Source organism: Centropristis striata, chromosome 19, assembly GCF_030273125.1.
Source record: "Centropristis striata isolate RG_2023a ecotype Rhode Island chromosome 19, C.striata_1.0, whole genome shotgun sequence".
Classification (NCBI taxonomy): Eukaryota; Metazoa; Chordata; class Actinopteri; order Perciformes; family Serranidae; genus Centropristis; species Centropristis striata.
The window spans coordinates 34,371,766-34,393,188 of NC_081535.1; the positions used below are offsets into that span (position 1 = coordinate 34,371,766).

The 21,423-nt window shown below is 42.4% G+C and overlaps 1 protein-coding gene across 1 annotated transcript; it reads right to left on the reverse strand.

Moving 5' to 3' along the window:
* Positions 1 to 413: 413 nt before the first annotated feature.
* On the reverse strand, positions 414 to 21,075 carry wdr41 (WD repeat domain 41). The gene is made up of 13 exons (XM_059358072.1): positions 20,712 to 21,075; positions 17,989 to 18,104; positions 16,528 to 16,576; positions 16,304 to 16,432; positions 16,146 to 16,208; positions 7,957 to 8,068; positions 7,768 to 7,830; positions 6,247 to 6,351; positions 5,397 to 5,581; positions 4,345 to 4,466; positions 3,437 to 3,522; positions 1,714 to 1,847; positions 414 to 704 (listed from the first exon to the last, which is right to left on the reverse strand). Exons 1-13 carry the CDS (start codon positions 20,757 to 20,759, stop codon positions 564 to 566), a joined length of 1,353 nt encoding a protein of 450 aa, XP_059214055.1. The 5' UTR covers positions 20,760 to 21,075; the 3' UTR covers positions 414 to 563.
* Between the last annotated feature and the right edge of the window lie 348 nt (positions 21,076 to 21,423).

Consider the following 21,423-nt stretch of genomic DNA (forward strand, 5'->3'; position numbering starts at 1 on the left):
GAGTCTGAGTTGTATCTGATTAACAGTTACGTACTGTTTATATCAAGGGATTTTATTTTGAAAAGGTAAGAAGGGAAATTGTTAGCTACAATAAAGGGAGCATTTTGAAGTGATATCTTTATTTATTCAGTTTGAGGGATCAGAAAAATTAACCTCGTTGTGAAAAAAAATTGTTGCTTTTTTTGCCGCATCTTTTTTGAGTTTTGTGAAAACAACAAAATAATAGATAGTATAGATAATATAGATAATAGATGTGTGAATAAGTTGCATGAAGGTGTGAGAACGACTTCTGTTTGCCTAGAAAATAAAATCAACATATCTGCATCTGAAGACGTCTGACTTCACATCATCACCACATGGTTCAGACTCACCAGGCTGCAAATAAAAACAAGTCAAACTGTGTCAAATATATTTAGGTTTTTTTATACTTTCAGTCAAACAACAACAAGCATCACATTATCATCACAAGCAAACAACAACAATCATCATCACAGTAAACATCATCAGCAGACAGCTTCACAGCTCGGCTGCTGTTTTAATGGCAACAGTTCAAAGGTCAAAGGTCAGAGTCCTCCGTTCTCCTCCAGCTTCTGAAAGAGGAGCAGGCTGCGGAGGCGCGACTGTCTCTCTCCGTTCTTCCACAGGATGAGGAGGTGATCCGCCGAGCAGGTGACCAGCCCGTTCTCCTGGAAGCTCACAAACATCTGACAGAGCAGAGATATCTTATTTATCTTATAAAGCACATTTCATACACAACTGCAATTCAAAGTGCTTCACAGAGAAATACAGAATAAAAGATCATACAGAACAGAGTTCAAATTCAATGAAAGAAAGACGCCAATATATCAAATAAAGGCAATTTCAGTATTTTTCAACCTGGCCCCTAATTTCCTGTGTTTGTGTAAAGGTAACAGTACTGAACCTGCTCCTATTGAGGAGAAGCTGCAGCCACACAACCAGCTAGAATATATGCAGACGTAGTGAGTGCATACGTCAATTTATGGCTGCTAAAAATACTTATTTTTGCTGCTGACAGGTTCAAATTATTATTAAACGTGTCTGACAGGTTGTGAACAATGACGTCATGTTCTAAAATCTCACCTCTACAGAAGAGGATAAGGAGCCAGGTAGGAGAGAAAAATAATGTGTTTGAGAAAAGAGTTGAAATGACATGAATAAAGTCAACTTTTTGTGTTGGGTAAAGTTGTAAAGATGTTCACAGATCGGTTGTTCCCGTGGTAACAAGGCATCAGAGGAACATCGTTAGGTAGATGGCAAGCTACAAGCTGATTTTCATCAATGTCATAAAATGAGCAATAACTACAATATTTAGGACATATAAATGAGATTAAATATTCTTCAACTATTGCTATGGGAAAATCTGCTTTCATGCAATTTATGTGATTTTTTAGACATATATCAGACCTATTGAGGAAAATCACATTATAGCTCGCCGTCGACCTAAAAAAGTGACTTTATTCTCGACATTTTGACTTTTTTTCGAGGTGCAACATCTTTTTTTTTCCTCCTCTCATTATTTTTTCTCCTACCTGCCTCTAATCCTCCTCCATACACCTGAATAATGTCTGTGACATCTGTGTACATTACACATGACTAGCGTGTGGCTGCAGCTCTATGCTTCAGTACCTGAGCACAAACACATGGGAAATACCGCCTTAACATCAGTTTGGACACCAGGAAAATAAATCGTACCTGGACGGCTCCTGAGTGTCCAATCAGATCTCCTGTCAGCTCCAGCGTCCTGATGTTTGGGACCTCCAGGATCTTCTTTGAAGGAGGACCCGTCTGTTTGTGGGTCCGGCCGAAGGTCCACATCCCGAAGAACCCTGGTTCATATTCAGAATAACGGATTAAAGAAAACATAAACAATAGAGTTGATATTGTATTTTGCATGAACAAAATGTTCTAAATTTATATTCAAACTACTGAATTTAGATCAACTCAACTCCACTGGTGTAATGAAACTAAGTACATTTACTCAAGTTATGTACTTTAGTACATTTCTAAGGTAACTTCATACTTCTACTCCACTACATTTAGCTTTACAGGTCGAGATTTAACAATGAAAACTTGATAAATTGTAATTGTGATTTGACTTTGTTTGTTTGTTAAACATCACAACAGTATATTAATTAGTTAAATGAGTCCTACCCTGAGAAAATCAAAAAGCTGCTTACATAAATGCATCAATAATAATAATTCAATAATATATATATGTATACATATATATACATATGTGTGTGTGTGTTGGTCTGCATAACAAGTACTTTTACTTCGGATACTTTAAAGTAGATTTTGATGCTGATACTTTTGAACTTTTACTTCAGTCATTTTTGATTGCAGGACTTTTACTTGTAGTGGAGTAATTTCACAGTGTGTATTAGTACTTTTACTGCAGTAAGGCATCTGAATACTTCCTCCTCCACTGCTCAATAAAAAAATGACTTTAAAGTTCACTTTAAAAGACCAAAACTGATTTTACTGGAGACATAAAACAAACAATAGAGCAGTGATTGGCTGTTGGTGATGATGTCATCAGACTGCAAATAGGAAGCACACAACCACACACACACTCAACTACAGACCACTGAAGTAGAGAAGCTCTGAGTGCTGCTGCTTTGATATCTACAACAGCACATCTGGACTGAATTACTGCACCACACACACATCAACACACTCACACACATCAACACACTCACACACATCAACACACTCACACACAGCAACACACTCACACACATCAACACTCAGCTGTCCACTAGAGGAGAGAGCAGGATATTTCTCCTCCTCTTTGAACCTTCTGATCTATCGCTGGGAACAGATTCCTGTTCTTCTTAAGAGGAAAACACAGTGGAGGAAACGGGCCGATGGCCAGCCACTAGATACAGTTGAAACCAGAAGTTTACAAACACTATATTTAAAACGACACATATGCTTTTTTTTTCTCACTTTTCCTGTTTTAGGTCCATTAGGATTACCAAAATTATTTCTATTTGCTAAATGCCAGAATAATGAGAGAAGGATTTTTTTAGACAGTTTTTTATGACTTTCTTCAAAGTGAGAAGTTTACATACACTAACATTATTATGCCCAGATGATGATGTCATGTCTTTGGAAGCTTCTGATTGGTTCATTGACAACATTAGAGTTAATTAGAGACACACCTGTGGATGTATTTTAAGGCAGGAAAAAAAGCATATGTGTCTTTTTATATAGTGTATGTAAACTTCTGGTTTCAACTGTATGTTACACGTTTTACGTGTGTGTGTGTGTGTGTGTGTGTGTGTGTGTGTCTGTGTGTGTGTGTGTGTGTGTGTGTGTGTGTGTGTGTGTCTGTGTGTGTGTGTGTGTGTGTGTGTGTGTGTGTGTGTGTGTGTGTGTGTGTGTGTGTGTGTGTGTGTGTGTGTGTGTGTACCTGGAGTGGCTGGTTCAGCAGGTAACGGCAGGTCCTGGATCTCCCACATCCTCACGCTGCCGTCTTCAGAGCAGGACATCAGCTCGCTGAAACACAGACACCAGCAGCATTATTATTATTATTATTATTATTATTATTATTATTTAATTTAAGGCACATCTGAGCAGCACAGCAGTCACATCGTCTGCTTTTTACACGACTACTTATATCGTGTAAAAAAAATCGTGGTGGATCACCATGAGATCTTTTTACAGAAAAAATATGTTTGTCATATTGTATGTGTATGTGTATGTCAGATTTTTTGTTTTGTTTCTATGAAATACGGAGGAAGTGGTGATGCATTTGCTTGTTGCATTGTTCAGGCTAGACTCAGGATGATGACGATAAGTTTAGAGATATTAAAATTGTATATTAGCTGATACAAATGTTTTCTGTTTATTTTAGTCATTATTTATTACCACTTTTGTGCCAGGGAAACAAAGATTATTCATTATTAAATGTTTTTTCTTTGTGCAAATTCAGTCAAATCACAGTTTTTGGTTGAAATGGTTAGTTTCTGCTAGTAGAAATCCTTACTCCTGGTGTGTTCTCCAGCTTTCTTCTAACTGATTCATTAGAGTTTGTGAGTTTCTCTGGGACCACTTTCCTTCAGGAGACCCAACAACAAACTCCTCTAGCGGTTCATTTCTGGAGGTTGTTTGAGGACGATAGTGTTGGAAGCCACTAGACCTTCATGATCATTTACAATGTTATTGTATAGTTTATAGTTTGATAAAGCATCCATGGAGAAAATTATTCTCTGAAAGAGGATTCACAGGAATTAGAGGCACTTCATCCAAAAGAAAATGACTCATCCTGCTAACCTAACATTCTGACACCCGTTGGAGAGGTCAGAGGTCAGAGGTTACCTGTCAGACAGCAGCATGGTGTGGAGGACGTTAGAGTCGTGGGCCACCTTCCTGTAGGCCACCACCGTCTTAGTCAGGATGCTGTAGACGTACAGGCCGCTGCCCACAGCAGCCAGGATCAGCTGCAGGACACACACATTACTCAAGGTCAAGGTCACGTTTATTTCTAGAGCACTTTATATACAACCAAGGTTGACCAAAGTGCTTTTAAATAACTGAATCACAACAAAAAATCCAATCCAATACAAGATACATAATTGAATAACAATAAACTCACAAAATAAAAATAAAAGACAATTTAATCTAATAATATATGACATGAGATGTACAATACAGCACACAGAAACAACTTTCTTCTCACGCAGGTTCAAAAGCCTGGAAGAAAAAATGATTTAAAATTGTCCAAAGTTTTTGACGAGCGTATATGCAGCGGTAAACTGCTCCACAACTTCGGGGAGATACTGCAAAAGAGCGATCGCCTTTGGTTTTTAGCATTTAGGCTCATCCAGGTAGGACTCATCAGACCTCAGAGCTCTGGTCGGTCCGTGAACCTGTATCAGTTCGGTCAAATACGCTGGAGCCAATCCGTTTAAAATTTTAAAAACAAACATCAGGATCTTAAAATCTATTCTGAAACGGACAGGAAGCCAGTGTAGAGAGGCCAGACCTGGGGAGATGTGTTCCCGTTTCTTTGTGCCTGTTAAAAGACGCGCTGCAGCATTCTGTACCAGTTGTAGGCGTCACAAAGAGCGCTGGTCTAGACCTACATACAGCGAGTTGCAAACATCCAGCTTTGTAGAGATAAAAGCATGAATAACCTTCTCCAGGTCACTAGGAGAGAGGTACGGTTTTACCCTGGCCAGAAGTCACAGCTGGAAAAAGGCACTTTTGACCACATAGCCGATTTGCTTGTCAAGTTTAAAATCACTGTCGAAAGTGACACCAAGGCTCCTAATGACAGAGCAGTTTTTTGACTAAACAACATGCTAAACAACATGCTAAACAATATGCTAACGGATTTAAACAGCACACAGTGGATTGATCTTCCTCACCCGTCCGTTAGTGGTGAGATGCTGGATGGACATCTCGCTGGGTTTGGGAGCAGCCAGTCTGATCTCAGCCTGAGGGCTGGCCAGAGACTCCTCCCACAGGATGTGCTCATAGGCCAGGATGTTCCAGTCCACCGCGTCCCACAAGATCAGCTCGCCGGCATGGGAGCCGCTGGCGAAGAGCCCGTCTGAGGAACACACGCAAGTCGTTATAACCCAAACCTGCAACATTAGCTCCGTCACAACAAGTACAGTATTGAGTTATTGTGTTTTCATTCGTGTTTGTTCACTTAAGAATGACTCCAATATTTCCACCAACATGATGCAGAATAAACGGCAGGTTTCCCAACTAAACATTATCAAACTGTGGCACCATCCATAAGAGTTTTTTCACAGGGCCTGGAGTCAAATGAACAGAAACTAAGCAGAGACATGAATATATCTGTTGTTTCTGGTCGTTTTTTAGTTTCTCTTAGCGACAGTGAAGGTCACAGCTGACGTAAAGATTACATCAACGCTAACAATGACTTCCCAATGACTACTGATAAGATAGAAAGAGAAGAATAAAACTAAACAGGACTTGGTTTTATAGCCAAACTTCACAACTCCAACGTGGGATATTTTGGGTTTAAGGTGGATTTGCACAATGGAGAAACATTTAACACAAACAATATAATATCATCATTATCAGTGGCATTATAAAATGTTCTTAAAAAGACCATAATATTGTCCATCGCAATCATTTCTGGGACAATTAAGCAAAATAAGTTGCTGGACAGGCCTGCAGTTTATCAATATCTCAGAAACTGAATGGAGCCACTTTGATTTCCTCAGAGTTTCCTGTCAGACTGACCATTAACGTTGATCAGAGCTCTGATCCGGTCCTGGTGGTCGGACAGACGGCGGATCTCAGCCACGGACACGGAGGAGTCAGTGGAGACCGTCAGCCTGTAGACCACTGCAGAGAAGAAGAAACAACAGTCAACAGCCTTTAAATGCACATCGTTAGCCTCGTAGCATATTTGCCTAAGTCATATTTGAGCATTTCGGAAAACAAGAAAAAAACGATACATACATCACACTGGTCTTTTTTTGGAACGAACACAGAGTACTAAAATATGAACAGGTTCACTGCAAAAACTCAAAATCTAACCAAGAATACTGATCTTATATCTTGTCAAAATGTTTTATTTCTAGTCAAAACAAATCTCTTTACACTTGCAATAAAAAGTGTTTTGCTAGCGTTTACATCACTTCATCATACCTTGTCACAGAAATGTGATTAAAAATAAAAACACACTTCTCCTAATCCCTTTGATTGACTCAAAGTACATTTATTGTCTAGAACAGTAGTTCTCAACCTTTTTGAGTCGTGACCCCCAATTTAACACACATGTTGTCCGCAACCCCCACTCACTGAACACAATCTCACACACACAGTTCAGATCACCAAAAAAGACACAAAATGACCAAAAAAGACACAAAATGACCAGAAAAGACACAAAATGACCAAAAAAAGACACAAAATGACCAAAAAAGACACAAATTGACAAAAAAAGAAACAAAATAACCCCAGAAAGAAAAAAAATGACCAAAAATGACACAAAATGACTTAAAAAAGAAAAAAAATAACCCAAAAAAGAAAAAAATTACCAAAAAGAGACACAAAATGACCAAAAAAAAGACACAAATTGACTAAAAAAGACACAAAATGACCAAAAAAATAACACAAAAAAGAAAAAAATTACCAAAAAGAGACACAAAATGACTAAAAAAGACACAAAATGACCCCTTTCACAAAATGAAAGGAAACAAAATGACCAAAAAAGACACAAAATGACTAAAAAAAGGAAACAAAATGACCAGAAAAGACACTAATTGACCACAAAATGACCAAAAAAAAGACACATTTGACCAGAAAAGACACAAAATGACTAAAAAGACTAAAACACATGAACACATGAACACTTTAACACAGTGGAGACAGAGCTGACTTCCAAAATGATTTGGCGACCCCCAGAAATCATCTCGTCCCGACCCCAAGGTTGAGAATAGCTGGTCTAGAAAGTTGAAGAAACATGAACTACCTTACCAGATGATTCAAAGAGAAGACTTATTACCTCTTTGTCATGCGGTCGGCCATGTTTGTATGTAGTGGCAAAAATGCCACACAATGTCAAAGAGATGACTGAGGCAGGAAGTGATTTTGGACTGTAACAAGTGTTCTGATAGGCTGAGAACAGAAAGATGCAGCAGTAGTAGGAGGGTAAAGTTAGGCAGATATCACAATTTGGCCAAAAAATGACTTAGGCAGTTATGCTATGAGGCTAACGATGTGTTTTCATACATTTACTAACCCGTCTCTTTCTCTTACCGATCTCTTTATCCATAGCAGCAGCGATGCAGTTCTTGGGCAGCTCTATCAGAGCAGTTATTCCTGCAAAAATGGCAAAAATGTGATGACAGCATCAATCAGTTTGTGTGCAAACAGTAATGTGAGGGGCGAGCTAAGTTTATGCAACAATCAACACAAGTGACAGTGATTCTCCGTTTGTTTCCTCACCAGAGTCGCTGTGGTTCTCTTTGTGGCTCTGCAGCTGGAAGTCTTTGTTCCACACACACAGTTCTTCACCGCCGGAGAGCCACACACACAACCGCTCCAACACCAGCAGGCACTGAGGACACACACACACACACACACACACACACACACACACATCAGCTGACATCTTTTCAGAATATATGCAGAGAAAAGAAATACAATTAACCTATAGATGCTGTAATTAACCTTAAAGTATGAGCAGGCAATTACTATATTCATTTCAAATAATGACAGGCAGAAAAACATTTAGTGTCAAACACTTAATTAGTATGTTATTATTAATGTTTTCTTGCCGATACAAATTTAATTGTCAAGAGTTGGAGGACTGGAATATCCATGAAAATCTCATTTAACGAGTAAAACTTCCTGTACATGTTCTATGTGAGTATGAACAGAGGATTTATGCAGATATAATGTTACTAAACTTGCAGGTTTTTATTTTGTATCATTTTTTTTTTTAAATATTTTTCCAATATTCCTGTAAGGGGATCATTGTTAATAAAGGGTTAACATGAGACACTGAGCTGTACAAGGCAGTGGTGTATTTAATGGCAATAAAAAGGAAAAAAATGGATTCTAATTGTTTAATAATTATTTACTAAATGTATTCAGTTACTACTATTATAGATTTTATGACCAAGAGAGGGAGCAACTCCTCACGTTTGAGACGGTAGAAACTGCATTTTTTCATTGATTTTGCTTGAAAATGGCAGATTGTTGATGGTTAAAATGAAACACTAATATGGGATTTTTGAAGCAATATAGTTGCTTAAAAAAGTACATTTTTGTTTTGGGAATTAAAATTAGAAGGCTGATTTTTAAACAAATAACTGTAATAAATTATATTTTAGATTTCTGGTCAGACTATTGTGGTTCTACAAAAGTGTTTTGTTTTTTTATAAATCATTAAAATGTTGTTTTACAGACTGAAGTGTCATTAGAAAAACCTCCTCAACCACTTCTGACTCATTCAGTGTCAATTTCAAGCAAAAGATAATTAACATTTGTTACAGTGCTCTTAAAAAGTCAGAACAAAGATAATGTTCCTTCAATTGAAATGTGGATGAGGAATACATAAAAATGTTAAAAAATTGGGCCTGGGAAGAAAACTGATGTTGATGTATATCTATGGATACAGAATGAAAATCCTGATGGTTATCTTTTCTATGATTTAGTTTTCTTTTCCTTTCTTTGCTTTTCCTATGTATCAGGAACCTGTACATATAAGAGAAATTATGTTTTGTTTTTTTAAGAAGGGAAAATATCTTTAGGTTATTTACATAACCCCGGTTCTCTGAGTAATATGAGTGAGATGTCTCACTATGGGATGCACGCCCCCGCTGCAGACCTCAGAAGCATTAATCTCAATACGCCAATCCTGATTGGCTGGTAAACGTGTCCGTCCGTCCGCCCGCGGTAGTCCCACCTCCTATAAGTACCGCCTGCGGACGGGAACACGTCATTCAAGATAAGCACCTCTTCTCACCCGCCCAAGCAAGAAGGGTTGTCTGGTGAGACATCTCACTCATATTACTCAGAGAACCGGGGTTATGTAAATAACCTAAAGTTCTCTTTCATAATATTTCGTTCGATGTCTCACTATGGGATATGGTTGCTCCCGTATTGCCAGACAAGCTTATCCAGCGTCCACCAACCCTCAGGGAAAACAATCTGTTCCAATCAGGACATCAACACCGCGCTTGCCACGCAAGGAGCGGAGACGTCCAACATATAAAAGCGGACAAAAGTGAGAGGCGAGGACCAACTCGCCGCCGCACAAATGTCCTGAACAGACACTCCCCTGAACAAGGCCCAGGATGTAGCCACGCCCCGAGTCGAGTGCGCTCGCAGACCCACAGGTGGCTGCAAACCCTGACCCGCATAGGCCAAAGCAATCGCCTCCACCACCCAGTGGGACAGGCGCTGCTTCGTAATAGGCTTCCCTCTATGAGGACTAGCCCAGGAGACGAACAGCTGATCGCTCCTCCTGAACCCCCCAGTCCTATCCACATAGGTGCGCACAGCACGGACTGGACATAACGCATGCGACCGCAGCTCACCAGATGAGGCAGCAAAGGCCACAAGGTCAATAGGAGAACATGAGCCCACCACCTTAGGCACAAAAGCCGGGTTGGGCCTCAAGGTCATCCTCACATCCCCCGGGAAGAACTGAGTGCACGACGGGTGCACCGAGAGCGCATGAATGTCACTAACCCGCTTCGCCGAAGCCAGAGCCAGTAACAACACCGCCTTGAGAGACACGTGTTTCAAGTCGGCCCCCTCCAGTGGTTCAAACGGAGGGCCCTTGAGCCCCTCCAAAACCACAGCCAGGTCCCAAGGCGGCACCAGCGGCCTGGACACGGGGAGAAGCCTGCGCGCCCCCTTCATAAAACGGCAAACGAGTGGGTGCTGGCCCACCGTCAGCTTCCCAAACCCCACGTGGCACGCGGCAATAGCCGCCAAGTACACCTTAACCGTGGAGAAAGCCTTCCGATTGTCAATCAGGTCCTGCAAGAATGACAAAATCACCCCCACCGGACACTGAAGAGGAACGTGGCCGTTTCTGTGGCACCACTCCTCAAACACCCTCCACTTGCAGTCATACAGAGACCTAGTGGAGGCGGCTCGAGCACTCTGAATAGTGGAAATCACTCGCTGTGAGAGACCCCCAGCTGACAGATTGAGCCACTCAGGGGCCAAGCCCAGAGCGCCAGGCGCTCCGGGTGCGGATGGAAGACCACCCCCCCCCCTTGCGACAGCAGGTCCCTGCGCAGCGGGAGCTGCCAGGGTTGGGCGCACAGCAACCGATATATCTCCGCCAGCCAATGCATCGCAGGCCAATGCGGAGCTACCAGAATCAGCGCGTGGCCGTGCTCCCTCACTCTGGACAGAGTGGGGGGTATCAAGGCCAGGGGAGGGAACGCATAAAGAAGCTCGCGCGGCCAGGCGTGCGCTAACGCGTCTATGCCGAGGGGAGCATCCACGCCGCGCAGAGAGTAAAACAGCGCGCACTGCGCGTTCTCTCGCGACGCGAACAGATCCACCGCGGCCCGACCGTAACGGGACCACAACTGCTCCACAATCTCCGGGTGCAGAGTCCATTCCCCGTACACTGGCGCGCCCCTGGACAACAGGTCCGCGCCCGTGTTCAGGACTCCCGGAACATGCGTCGCTCTCAGGGAGAGGAGACGACCGCAGCTCCACAGGATCAGTCTGCGTGCCAACATGTGCAGCTGACGGGAGCGTAAACCCCCCTGACGGTTGATATACGCCACCGTCGTCGTATTGTCCGTCCTCACCAGGACATGATGACCCATGAGAGACGGAAGAAAATGTTTCAGGGAGAGGAACACCGCTGAAAGCTCCAGAAAATTTATGTGAGACCGCTGGAGGCCCACACTCCAGACGCCCCTCACAGACCGGCCCTCGTGAATCCCGCCCCATCCCGTCAGGCTGGCGTCCGTAGTGACCACCTTCCTGGACAGAACGGAGCCCATGGGTACCCCGCGGGTCAGAAAGGACGGGACTCGCCAGTGGCGCAGCGACCTGGCGCACCCCGGCGTGACCGGCACCATCCGTGCGCCATGACGCACGGGGTCCAGCCCACATGAGGCCACCCACAGCTGGAATTCCCTCATGTGAAGGCGACCGAGACGGACTACGAGAATGGCAGACGCCATCAACCCGAGTAACCGAAGACACAACCTGAATCGAACAGATTTCCTCGGACGAAAAAGCGCGAGACATGTCCTGAAGACCCTCACACGCTCCGCCGAGAGGCGCGCCGTGAAAGACACCGAGTCCAGGGATAATCCCAGAAAGATTATCTCCTGCGCCGGGGACAGCACGCTCTTTTCCGCGTTTATCACGAAACCCAGATCCACCAGGTGTTGCATGAGAATACGCGTGTGCGCTCTGGCCTCCTGCTCCGACTGTGCTAGCAGCAGCCAGTCGTCCAGATACGTGGCCAGGCGAATGCCCTGCCGTCTCAGCGGGGCTATCGCCGCTTCCGTGCACCGCACAAACACCCTCGGGCTTAAAGACAGGCCGAAGGGAAGTACGCGATACTCGTAGCAGATCCCCTGGAAAGCGAACCTCAGATACTTTCTGTGGGGAGGATAGATCGGGATGTGGAAATACGCGTCTTTCAGATCGACAGAAGTGAACCAATCGTTCTGCCGCACAAGGCGCAACAGGGAGGCGTGTGTAAGCATCCTGAATTTGTATTTCCTGAGAAATTTGTTCAGAGCACGTAAATCCAGGATAGGGCGAATACCGGTCCCCCCCCGTTTGGGAACCAGAAAATACCTGGAGTAAAAACCGCTCTGACACTGTGCGGGGGGAACGACACAAATTGCTCTTTTGTTTAACAGCGAGAGGATTTCCTCCTGCAAAACACGAGCTGACTCCCCCCGAGCCTGAGAGTGTATTATACCGGCGAAACGCGGAGGAACGGCGGCGAACTGCAGCCTGTAACCCCGCGAAATCGTCCTCAACACCCAAGGCGGAGCCGCGAGTGCGGCCCATCTCTCCCACCTGAGGGAGAGAGTGGTCCCGCACCGCAGCCCCTCCACCACGAGAGGCCCCAGCCGCGGTGCGGTGGCGGCCTCCCGTGGTGGAACAGTGGCACGGCACCCGGACGGCACAGTGGACGGCCGTCCGGGTGGGCAGCGCGGCGGCCCCGCCGTCCCCGCCTCGGCTTTTACCCGAGGGGGAACAGCGAGCGTTGCCACCGCGCTGCTCATTGTGATTCTTTTGGCTTTTATTAGCTGCGCCCTCGGCACTCGGCCTGGATGCGGCAGCGGGACACATTTTATTTTCTTTGAGAAAATGTGTGTGTGTGTGCGTGCTTGTGGACGTAAGACAGGGGCAACCGCTGAACTCTCCGCCGTCAAACGTCCATCTCTCCCGGCTCGCTCTGGCGCAGACCGTGGCGGCTGGGAGGCGGGGGCGTGGGGGGCCCCCGGGCACACGCTGAAAAGCCGAACAGGTGGGGCTGGAGAACGGGGAACGTCCAGCTGCATCACCGGTGGAGAGAGGGGCGGTCAGGCCGCTCTCTTCTTTTTCCTGGCCTGGCCGGTAGCTTGCGCGGGCGGGGCCGGCGGAGCCGCGGCCGGGACCGAGGGTTTTCTGGGCCAGCTGGGCCGACCTGGCTGGGAAGGCGGCGCAGGCTGGGGTCTTGGCTGCTTAGGCACTTTAAACCGTGAAACCTGGGAAGCAGCCTGTGCGAAGGTTTTACGCTGCGCAGGTGGAGAGGGCGCAGGGGGCTTACGGGGGAGGCAGAGCTGGAGAGCCTCATCCTCCTTCTTTTTGGCTTCACACCGCCGTTGCATTGAAGCCAACGCGGAGCCAAAAATCCCCTCCGGGACAATGGGCATGTCCAGGACGTCGTCCTTCTCCCTGTCCGACAGGTTGGCGAGGTTGAGCCACCGCGCCCGTTCCTGCAGGACCATGGTCCCCATCGCTTTCCCCGTGGCCTGGACCGCGCAGCGTTGGACACGGAGACACAGGTCGGTAATGACCGGGATCTCCTCCCACGCAGCCGGGTCCTGAGTTTGCACAAAATCCTCACACAACTCAGCCTGGTAGGCCGTGAGCAGGGAGAGGACATTGAGCGCTCTGGCCGAAAGCGCAGCTGCCTTGTAGGCCTTTTCAGTCAGGGCTGAGTGAAAACGGTCCGACTTAGACGGCAGGCTGGGGCTCCGGGAGGACACCGCTGACAGCCGCGGGTGGAGGTGCGCCGCGACGAGTGGCTCCATCGGAGGCATACGGAGCAGGCCCAGGCTCTCCATCGCTTCACAGTCGAGGGACGAGGCACCGGGGACCGGGCTCCTGCTGCTGTAGGGGCGGTCTTTCCACGAGCGCGCCACCTCATCCAGCAGTTCTGGGAAGACGGGGAGAAGTTGCCTCGTCGCGCTCCTGGCCAGGGGCAATTTCTTCCCCTCGTAGCGGGACCTGGTGGTCTCAGCTACGACAGCAGGCCAGGGGATGGCCAGCCGGGCAGCAGCGCGTTTGCACACGTCGAGCATGTCCGAGCTGGGGAGGGGAGAGGCTGGTAAGCTACTCTCATCTCCATCCCGAAAGGCAACGGAGACCGCGGGCTTTGCAGCCCCGGCCGGAGTGATGAAGACGTCGTCCTCTTCTTCATCCTCTGATATGAGGAGTTCAGAGGCGCAGTCATCATCGTCCCCATAGTCCAATTCCAGGACGTCTTCCTCCTGCGGGGAGACCGTGGCGAGGTCAGCCTGGGAGCCCCAGCTGGCACAAGCCTCCGGTACCGCCACCGCAGCGACCCCCGTCTCCTCTCCGTCTCCGGCGGCGCCGTCGGATGGGAGATAGGGGTCGAATCCAGACAAGCTAGCCTGGCGGGCTAGCCGTCGGCGGAGACTCTTGACCGTGAACACCGCGCAGTGTTGACACGAGCCGGGGACGTCGATAGCTAGCCGGGCGTGTTCCAGCCCTAGGCAGCCCGAGCAGACCTGGTGTGGATCCCTGCTCGCAATCTTGTTCCCACAGCGGCACGAGCGGGCCGCTGAGTCTCCGTGCCCTCTGGTGTGAGGGGTATTCACCTCCATTCCGTGCGAGCTGGTGTGCAGGCAGGGAGTCGAGGATGGTTAGCTGGTGTGCTAACGCTAATTGCACCGAGGGACCGGCTGGTGTGCCGACACTCGGTACTCGAGCTGCCTGGTGTGGCGCCGAGGACAGTGCTGACCAAACCGTGGTGGGGCTAGGAAGCACTGAAATCGATCTGGTATGATCGACGAAGCAAATAAAATGTCCAAAAAACTAGCTAGCGCCCGGCGACAGAAGCTAAATAAGATCCGTCTACAGACAGTTAAGCTAGCCAGCCTTGGACGCAAGATATGCTCCGGGTGAGAAGAGGTGTTTGAATGACGTGTTCCCGTCCGCAGGCGGTACTTATAGGAGGTGGGACTACCGCGGGCGGACGGACGGACACGTTTACCAGCCAATCAGGATTGGCGTATTGAGATTAATGCTTCTGAGGTCTGCAGCGGGGGCGTGCATCCCATAGTGAGACATCGAACGAAATATTATGAAAGAGAACCTATGTTGTATGTAACCTGTTGGCCTCAATAAAGATAAAATAAAAAAAAAAAAGAAATGTGGATGAGGGAGCTCAGTGAGACCTTATGTTTGGAGAAACTCCGATATAAAAACGCAGGCAGGTGGGCAATTTTTTGATAAGGTATGGAAGCCTGTATTAAAAGGACCTGAGAGAGATTCATGTTAAAATTTGAATGATTCCAATTAAGTGATCATACTGACTGGAAGCAGATCCATAATGTATTTATTTCATCTGATGCCAGACGTAAAGCTCCATTTATGTCTTAGTTGCTGCTGTTGTCCTATAAATCTCCAGTTCAGGTCGGCACTTTTCTTTTTCTTGTTGCTGTTGTTTGGACACTGTACCCAAGTTGTGTGGTAATCCGCCATGTTGTCATATCCAATCTATTTATGTTTTAAGATGCTGCCGTGTTGTTGTTTGTTTTGTTTTTTGTTGGTTTGTTTGTTGTTGTTTTTGATTTGTTTTAACTTTTATTCTTTTTCTTTCTTGTATACCAAAAAAGCATATAAAACTATGATTGCTTTGTGTGAAACATGTATTCTAACCAATGTGAACTTGGCAATAAAAAGAATATAAAAAAAAAAAAGTCAGAACAAGTGTCTGCTCATGCTGCTGCAGCCTTTACATCAGGGGTGTCAAACTCTGGCCCGCGGGCCAAATTTGGCCCGCAGTGTAATTTTATTTGGCCCGCGAGGCAATACCAAATTATTATATTATTATTGTACTATAAAAGCTATTTATTTAGTTATATATTGTATGTTTATAAGCGTTGCTGGTTCCATATTTAATGTTAAAGCAAAACATGTTTGGTATATATTAAAAGGTTTATTTGTTCAATGTTGGCCCGCGATTTTATTCAAGTTTTACATTTTGGCCCTTTGTGTATTTGAGTTTGACACCCCTGCTTTACATCAATCAGACAGGACTGGATGCAGTCTGATGTCATGCTGGAAGCTTAATATAAGTGAGTAGGTCTGATCTAGTAACACTGGCTTTAAGACATAAGAGCCCAGATTACATAACAGGGTCCAGGTCTAAAAGGGGCTTGTGATTTATGATTTACCTTTACAGAAGACTGAAGGTCTGAAATGGTCTGAACCCTGTATCCTGTATCAGGGTCCCACAGCTGATGGATCAAGTTCAGGAAAATCAAGTTTGAGTTACAAACACAACAAAAACATGACTGATGTTAGTTAGTTTGGTGTTTGTGGTGGAGGATACGCTGAGGCTCCGGTCTGAGGAGGCTGTGATGAGCCAGGTGTGTGCTGTGGGTCCATTATTACAGGTGAAGGTGGTTATGGCTGTTATTTGCTGTGAATGCCCCCTCAGCTCCTGCAGCCTCTCTCCGCTCTGACACAAGAAAAGAGCACAAAAAAAGAAATTAGTGCCACTGCGTTGTGTGCAATTTCACAATGCAGTGAAATAATCAACTCGCAGCTTATTACCTGGATATTCCACACCAGAACAAGACCGTCGTCTCCTGCTGAGGCACATCTGGAACACACAAGATTAAAGTTGTGTCTCCTACGTGACAGAAATAATCCAGTTCTTCTCTCTTCTTACACCAGTTCCTGTCTGTCTGTGAGAAATCATTTCCCGTAGGCCCATCTCCGCCTGATAAACCTTTAAAAAAACATCTGTCCTGAGGCGTCGCACCTCCACCTGACCTCTGACCCCCACTGATCCACTCTACCTGCTCCCAAAACCAACAGACAGGATGACCGGATAAAAAAAAAGAGAGATGAGATGAGAAGAGAGGAACTGTCGAGGACACATTTTCGGACTTCAAAAGTGGGTCGGTACAACCAATTATTAGTATTGAGGGAAGCATTGAACATTATAAGACAGATAAATGCTATTTGTTTTATTTATTTATTTATTTATTTTGTTCTTATGTCCTTCCTGGTACCTAATATGATGACCCACAGAAATTAATAAAATAAAATTCTAAAAAAAGAAAAACATGTATCTGGATTAAATGGTACAGAATCGGCCTCTTTAATGTAAAAATATGATATGTGTCAATGTTCACAAATTCAAGTTTCCAAATAAATAAAAAATATTTAAAGAAGAGTTCAAGTTATTTAAAGTGGATTGGTGAAATTCTGATCTAAAGTTGAAAAAGAAAAAAAAAAAAACAGTCAAATTTGATTAAAACAAGACCGTCGTCTCCTGCTGAGGCACATCTGGAAAACACCAGATTAAAGTTTCATACGTGACAGAAATAATCCAGTTCTTCTCTCTTCTTACACCAGTTACTGTCTGTCTGTGAGAAATCATTTCCCGTAGGCCCATCTCCACCTGATAAACCTTTAAAAAAACATCTGTCCTGAGGCGCCGCACCTCCACCTGCCCTCTGACCCCCACTGATCCACTCTACCTGCTCCCAAAACCAACAGACAGGATGACCGGATAAAAAAAAGAGAGATAAAATGAGAAGAGAGGAACTGTCCAGGATACATTTTCGGACTTCAAAAGCAATCTGGAGAGAATTTTCTGCCCTTTGCCCCCGACTGCAGGCCCAGAGGAGGGGGTTATTACTGGAACAGCCCAGGCGTGAAGCACACACACACACACACATACTTAGTTGTGTTATAAATCCCAATCTGAGCACTTATGCAGAGCCAGTGTACCATGCCAGTGTGCAGCATGCTTCCACTAGCAGAGGAGAGCAGGTGCAGCAGCTTTATGTGTGTGTGTGTGTGCATGTGTGTGTGTGTGGACAGCATTAAAGGGCTTTGGTGATACTGTACTGTGCACACACACAATCACAGCGTGGTGATGATTGGGCTCTTGTCATGCTCTGTAAGGTTTCTGTAGGTGAGGATCTCCTGTCAATCACAGAGGGATAGAGGCCAGCCAAGGGGAGAGATAGAGGGGGGGGGGGGGGGGGGGGCTCTGCTTACCTGAAGTCATCAATCTGCACCAGAAATCGAACAATGTCAAAATGTCCTTTCAGCACCTGCAGTTCAGTGAACCAGTTTTTGGGCTGTTCCTCTCCGATGCACAACACAGGGCTTTTCTGCAGACATCAGAGGGAAAGTAGTGAGACAAACAGGCTGAGTGTAGAGCAGAGGGAGACAGAAAGCTCTGGAGAGTACTTTTACTCTAGTAAAGAGGCAAGTATTTTAATTTAAACAGCCACTGAATACTTGATATTAAAATATAAACACCTCTGAATTCATAGCAATGAAATACACTACCGGTCAAAAGTTTTAGAACACCCCAGTTTTTCCAGTTTTTTATTGAAATTCAAGCAGTTCAAGTCAAATGAACAGCTTGAAAGGGTCCAAAGGTAAGTGGTGAACTGCCAGAGGTAAATAAAAAAAGGTAAGCTGAACCAAAACTGGAAAATAATGTACATTTCAGAATTATACAAGTAGGCCTTTTTCAGGGAACAAGAAATGGGTTAACAACTTAACTCTATGGAGTCTTGGGCTATTTTGTCCATTTTTGAATTCTTTTCATGTCTTTGTAAGTCATTTTGTGTCTTTTTTTTTTGTCATTTTGTGTCTTTTTTAGTCATTTTGTGTCATTTTGTGTCTTTTTTTGGTCATTTTGTGTCTTTTTTTAGTCATTTTGTGTCTTTTGGTGTCTTTTTTGTCATTTTGTGTCTTTTTTTAGTCTTTTAGTTCAACATAAAATGTGATTTTGAATCTTTTTTTTTACTTTCAAAACACTATCATGCTCAATAAAGAATTTTAAATGTTGCAAATGTGCATTAATTTCATTAATTTTCAATCATTTTCAATTAAATTCTGGAAAAGTTGGTGTGTTCTTAAACTTTTGACCAGTAGTGTATGTTACTTTGAAAACCATGTATCTGTTTATTTTAATAAATAAATAAACAAGTTTGATAACACATTGTCAGATAAATGTTTAAAGTGCAACCTATGTGGTGGGTCGGTACAACCAATTATTAGTATTGAGGGAAGCATTGAACATTATAAGACAGATAAATTCTGAAGTAACTTTGATTTTGATGAAATACTATGAAACTGATATTGATGAAATTCTGAAACTGCTATTTGTTTTATTTATTTATTTATTTATTTTGTTCTTATGTCCTTCCTGGTACCTAATATGATGACCCACAGAAATTAATAAAATAAAATTCTAAAAAAAAAAGAAAACCATGCATCTGAATTAAATGGTACAGAATCGGCCTCTTTAAAGTAAAATATGATATTTGTCAATGTTCACAAATTCAAGTTTCCAAATTAAAAAAATATATATTTAAAGAAGAGTTCAAGTTATTTAAAGTGGATTGGTGAAATTCTGATCTGAAGTTGAAAAAGAAAAAAAAACAACCAGTCAAATTTTATTAATCATATTCACATGCAGAGGCAATCAAGCCTTAATGTCCAGGCCTGAGGATGTTGCTATGTCGATTTTTAGATTTGAATTTGACCAATCAAATTCTGTAACTTTAATTGTTGGATCTGAATTTGTGAACATTAAAAAAATAATAATATTTTAAATGTAAAGAGGTGAAATTAGAACAAATAAATGCAGGTACATTGTTTTCAAAGTAAAATATTTCAATTTTATGAATTTAGCTGTGTTTGAATGTTTAATATTAAGTATTCAGTTACTGTTAAAATTAAAATAGATACAAGTGTAAGTCTCAAGTAGCATAAAATGGAAATGTTCAAGTAGCTTAAAATGATGTGATTAGTGAGTGATGCATAATGTATACATCAGTTTAATGCTGCAGCTCATTTTAATTACTTTATACACTGCCTGGGAGCTAAAATATAATAATAATAATAATAATAATAATACATAATACATAATAATAATAATAATAATAATAATAATAATAATACATAATAATAATAATATAATAATAATAATAATAATAATACATAATACATAATACATAATAATAATAATAATATAATTATTATAATAATAGATAATAATAATACATAATACATAATAATAATAATATAATTATTATAATAATACATAATAATAATAATAATAATAATGCATAATAATAATAATAATAATAATAAAAATAATACATAATACATAATAATAATAATAATACATAATAATAATAACACATAATAATAATAATAATAATAATAAAAATAATACATAATAATAATAATAACAATAATAATACATAATAATAATAATAATAATAATAATAATGCATAATAATAATAATAATAATAATAATAATAATAATAAAAATAATACATAATACATAATAATAATAATAATAATATATAATACATAATAATAATAATACATAATAATAATAATAATAACAATAATAATAATAATAATAATAATAATAATTTGCTTGTTTATTATATTATGTTACATCAATCTGACACTGTGAAGTATCCAGCTAATATCTAAAGTACATATAGTAATATTGTAAAAAGTATTTGAGTAAATGTACTCGGATACTTTCCACCACTGGTTGCAGTAAATGCATCTTCCTAAGATCAGAGGGGTATTTAAGCAATAATACTACCATAAATACAATCAGGATAAATCATAAAATAACATAACTAGAGAAAATAAACAAAACATATTGCTAAAGCGGCTAATTTAGCATTAAAATATGATTATATTATTATTATTATATATATTAAGAGAGTCGTCTTACCTCCACTGAACCCTGAGCCTCTCGACCACCAAGAATCCACCGAAGCATCGTTTTATTATCAGATAATGTTAGCTGGAATATCTCAGCTTATATATAAAAGGTTATTATTGATCTCAGTATTAGATAAAATGAATATTAACGTGTAACGGAAAGCGAAACAAACAAGCAAACGTTCCCGATCAGTAGCGTAAACAGACACAGAGACGCTTCCGGTTGGTGGAATATCTTCCTGTTTATCGTCTTTTTTCACCAGATATTAATAAGCATCGCGTCCTTTTTAGATGACCGGATAATTTCACCAAAATGTAACGTTAATACGGTGTAATGTAAGCTGCGCTACATGTTAATAAAAGGTGCATTTCTGTCACAACCAAAACAAATAACTCATGTGACTCAGACTACGGAAGCTTTGGGCTCTGGCGGGACAAAATTCATTCAGGACGATAAATACTGAGACTGCAGTGCCACAACATATATATATATATATATATATATATATATATATATATATATATTACATTTATATTATTTAACACTCAAGACTTCCTTCTTTTTTTTAATTATAGAAAACCTCTTCTTTTTTTTTATTTTGTAATTATAGAAAATATCTTTTTTTTATTTTGTAATTATAGAAAATATCTTTTTTTTATTTTGTAATTATAGAAAATATCTTTTTTTTAAATTTTGTAATTATAGAAAATATCTTTTTTTT

Excerpts from the sequence above, each read along its gene's own strand:
- wdr41 (XM_059358072.1), bottom strand. The coding sequence starts at position 20,759 with ATGCTTCGGTGGATTCTTGGTGGTCGAGAGGCTCAGGGTTCAGTGGAG. Across the intron at positions 6,352-7,767 it reads TGCTATGGATAAAGAGATCG|TGGTCTACAGGCTGACGGTC; the intron begins GTAAGAGAAAGA and ends TCTTCTCTGCAG. Across the intron at positions 3,523-4,344 it reads ACCATGCTGCTGTCTGACAG|CGAGCTGATGTCCTGCTCTG; the intron begins GTAACCTCTGAC and ends TCTGTGTTTCAG.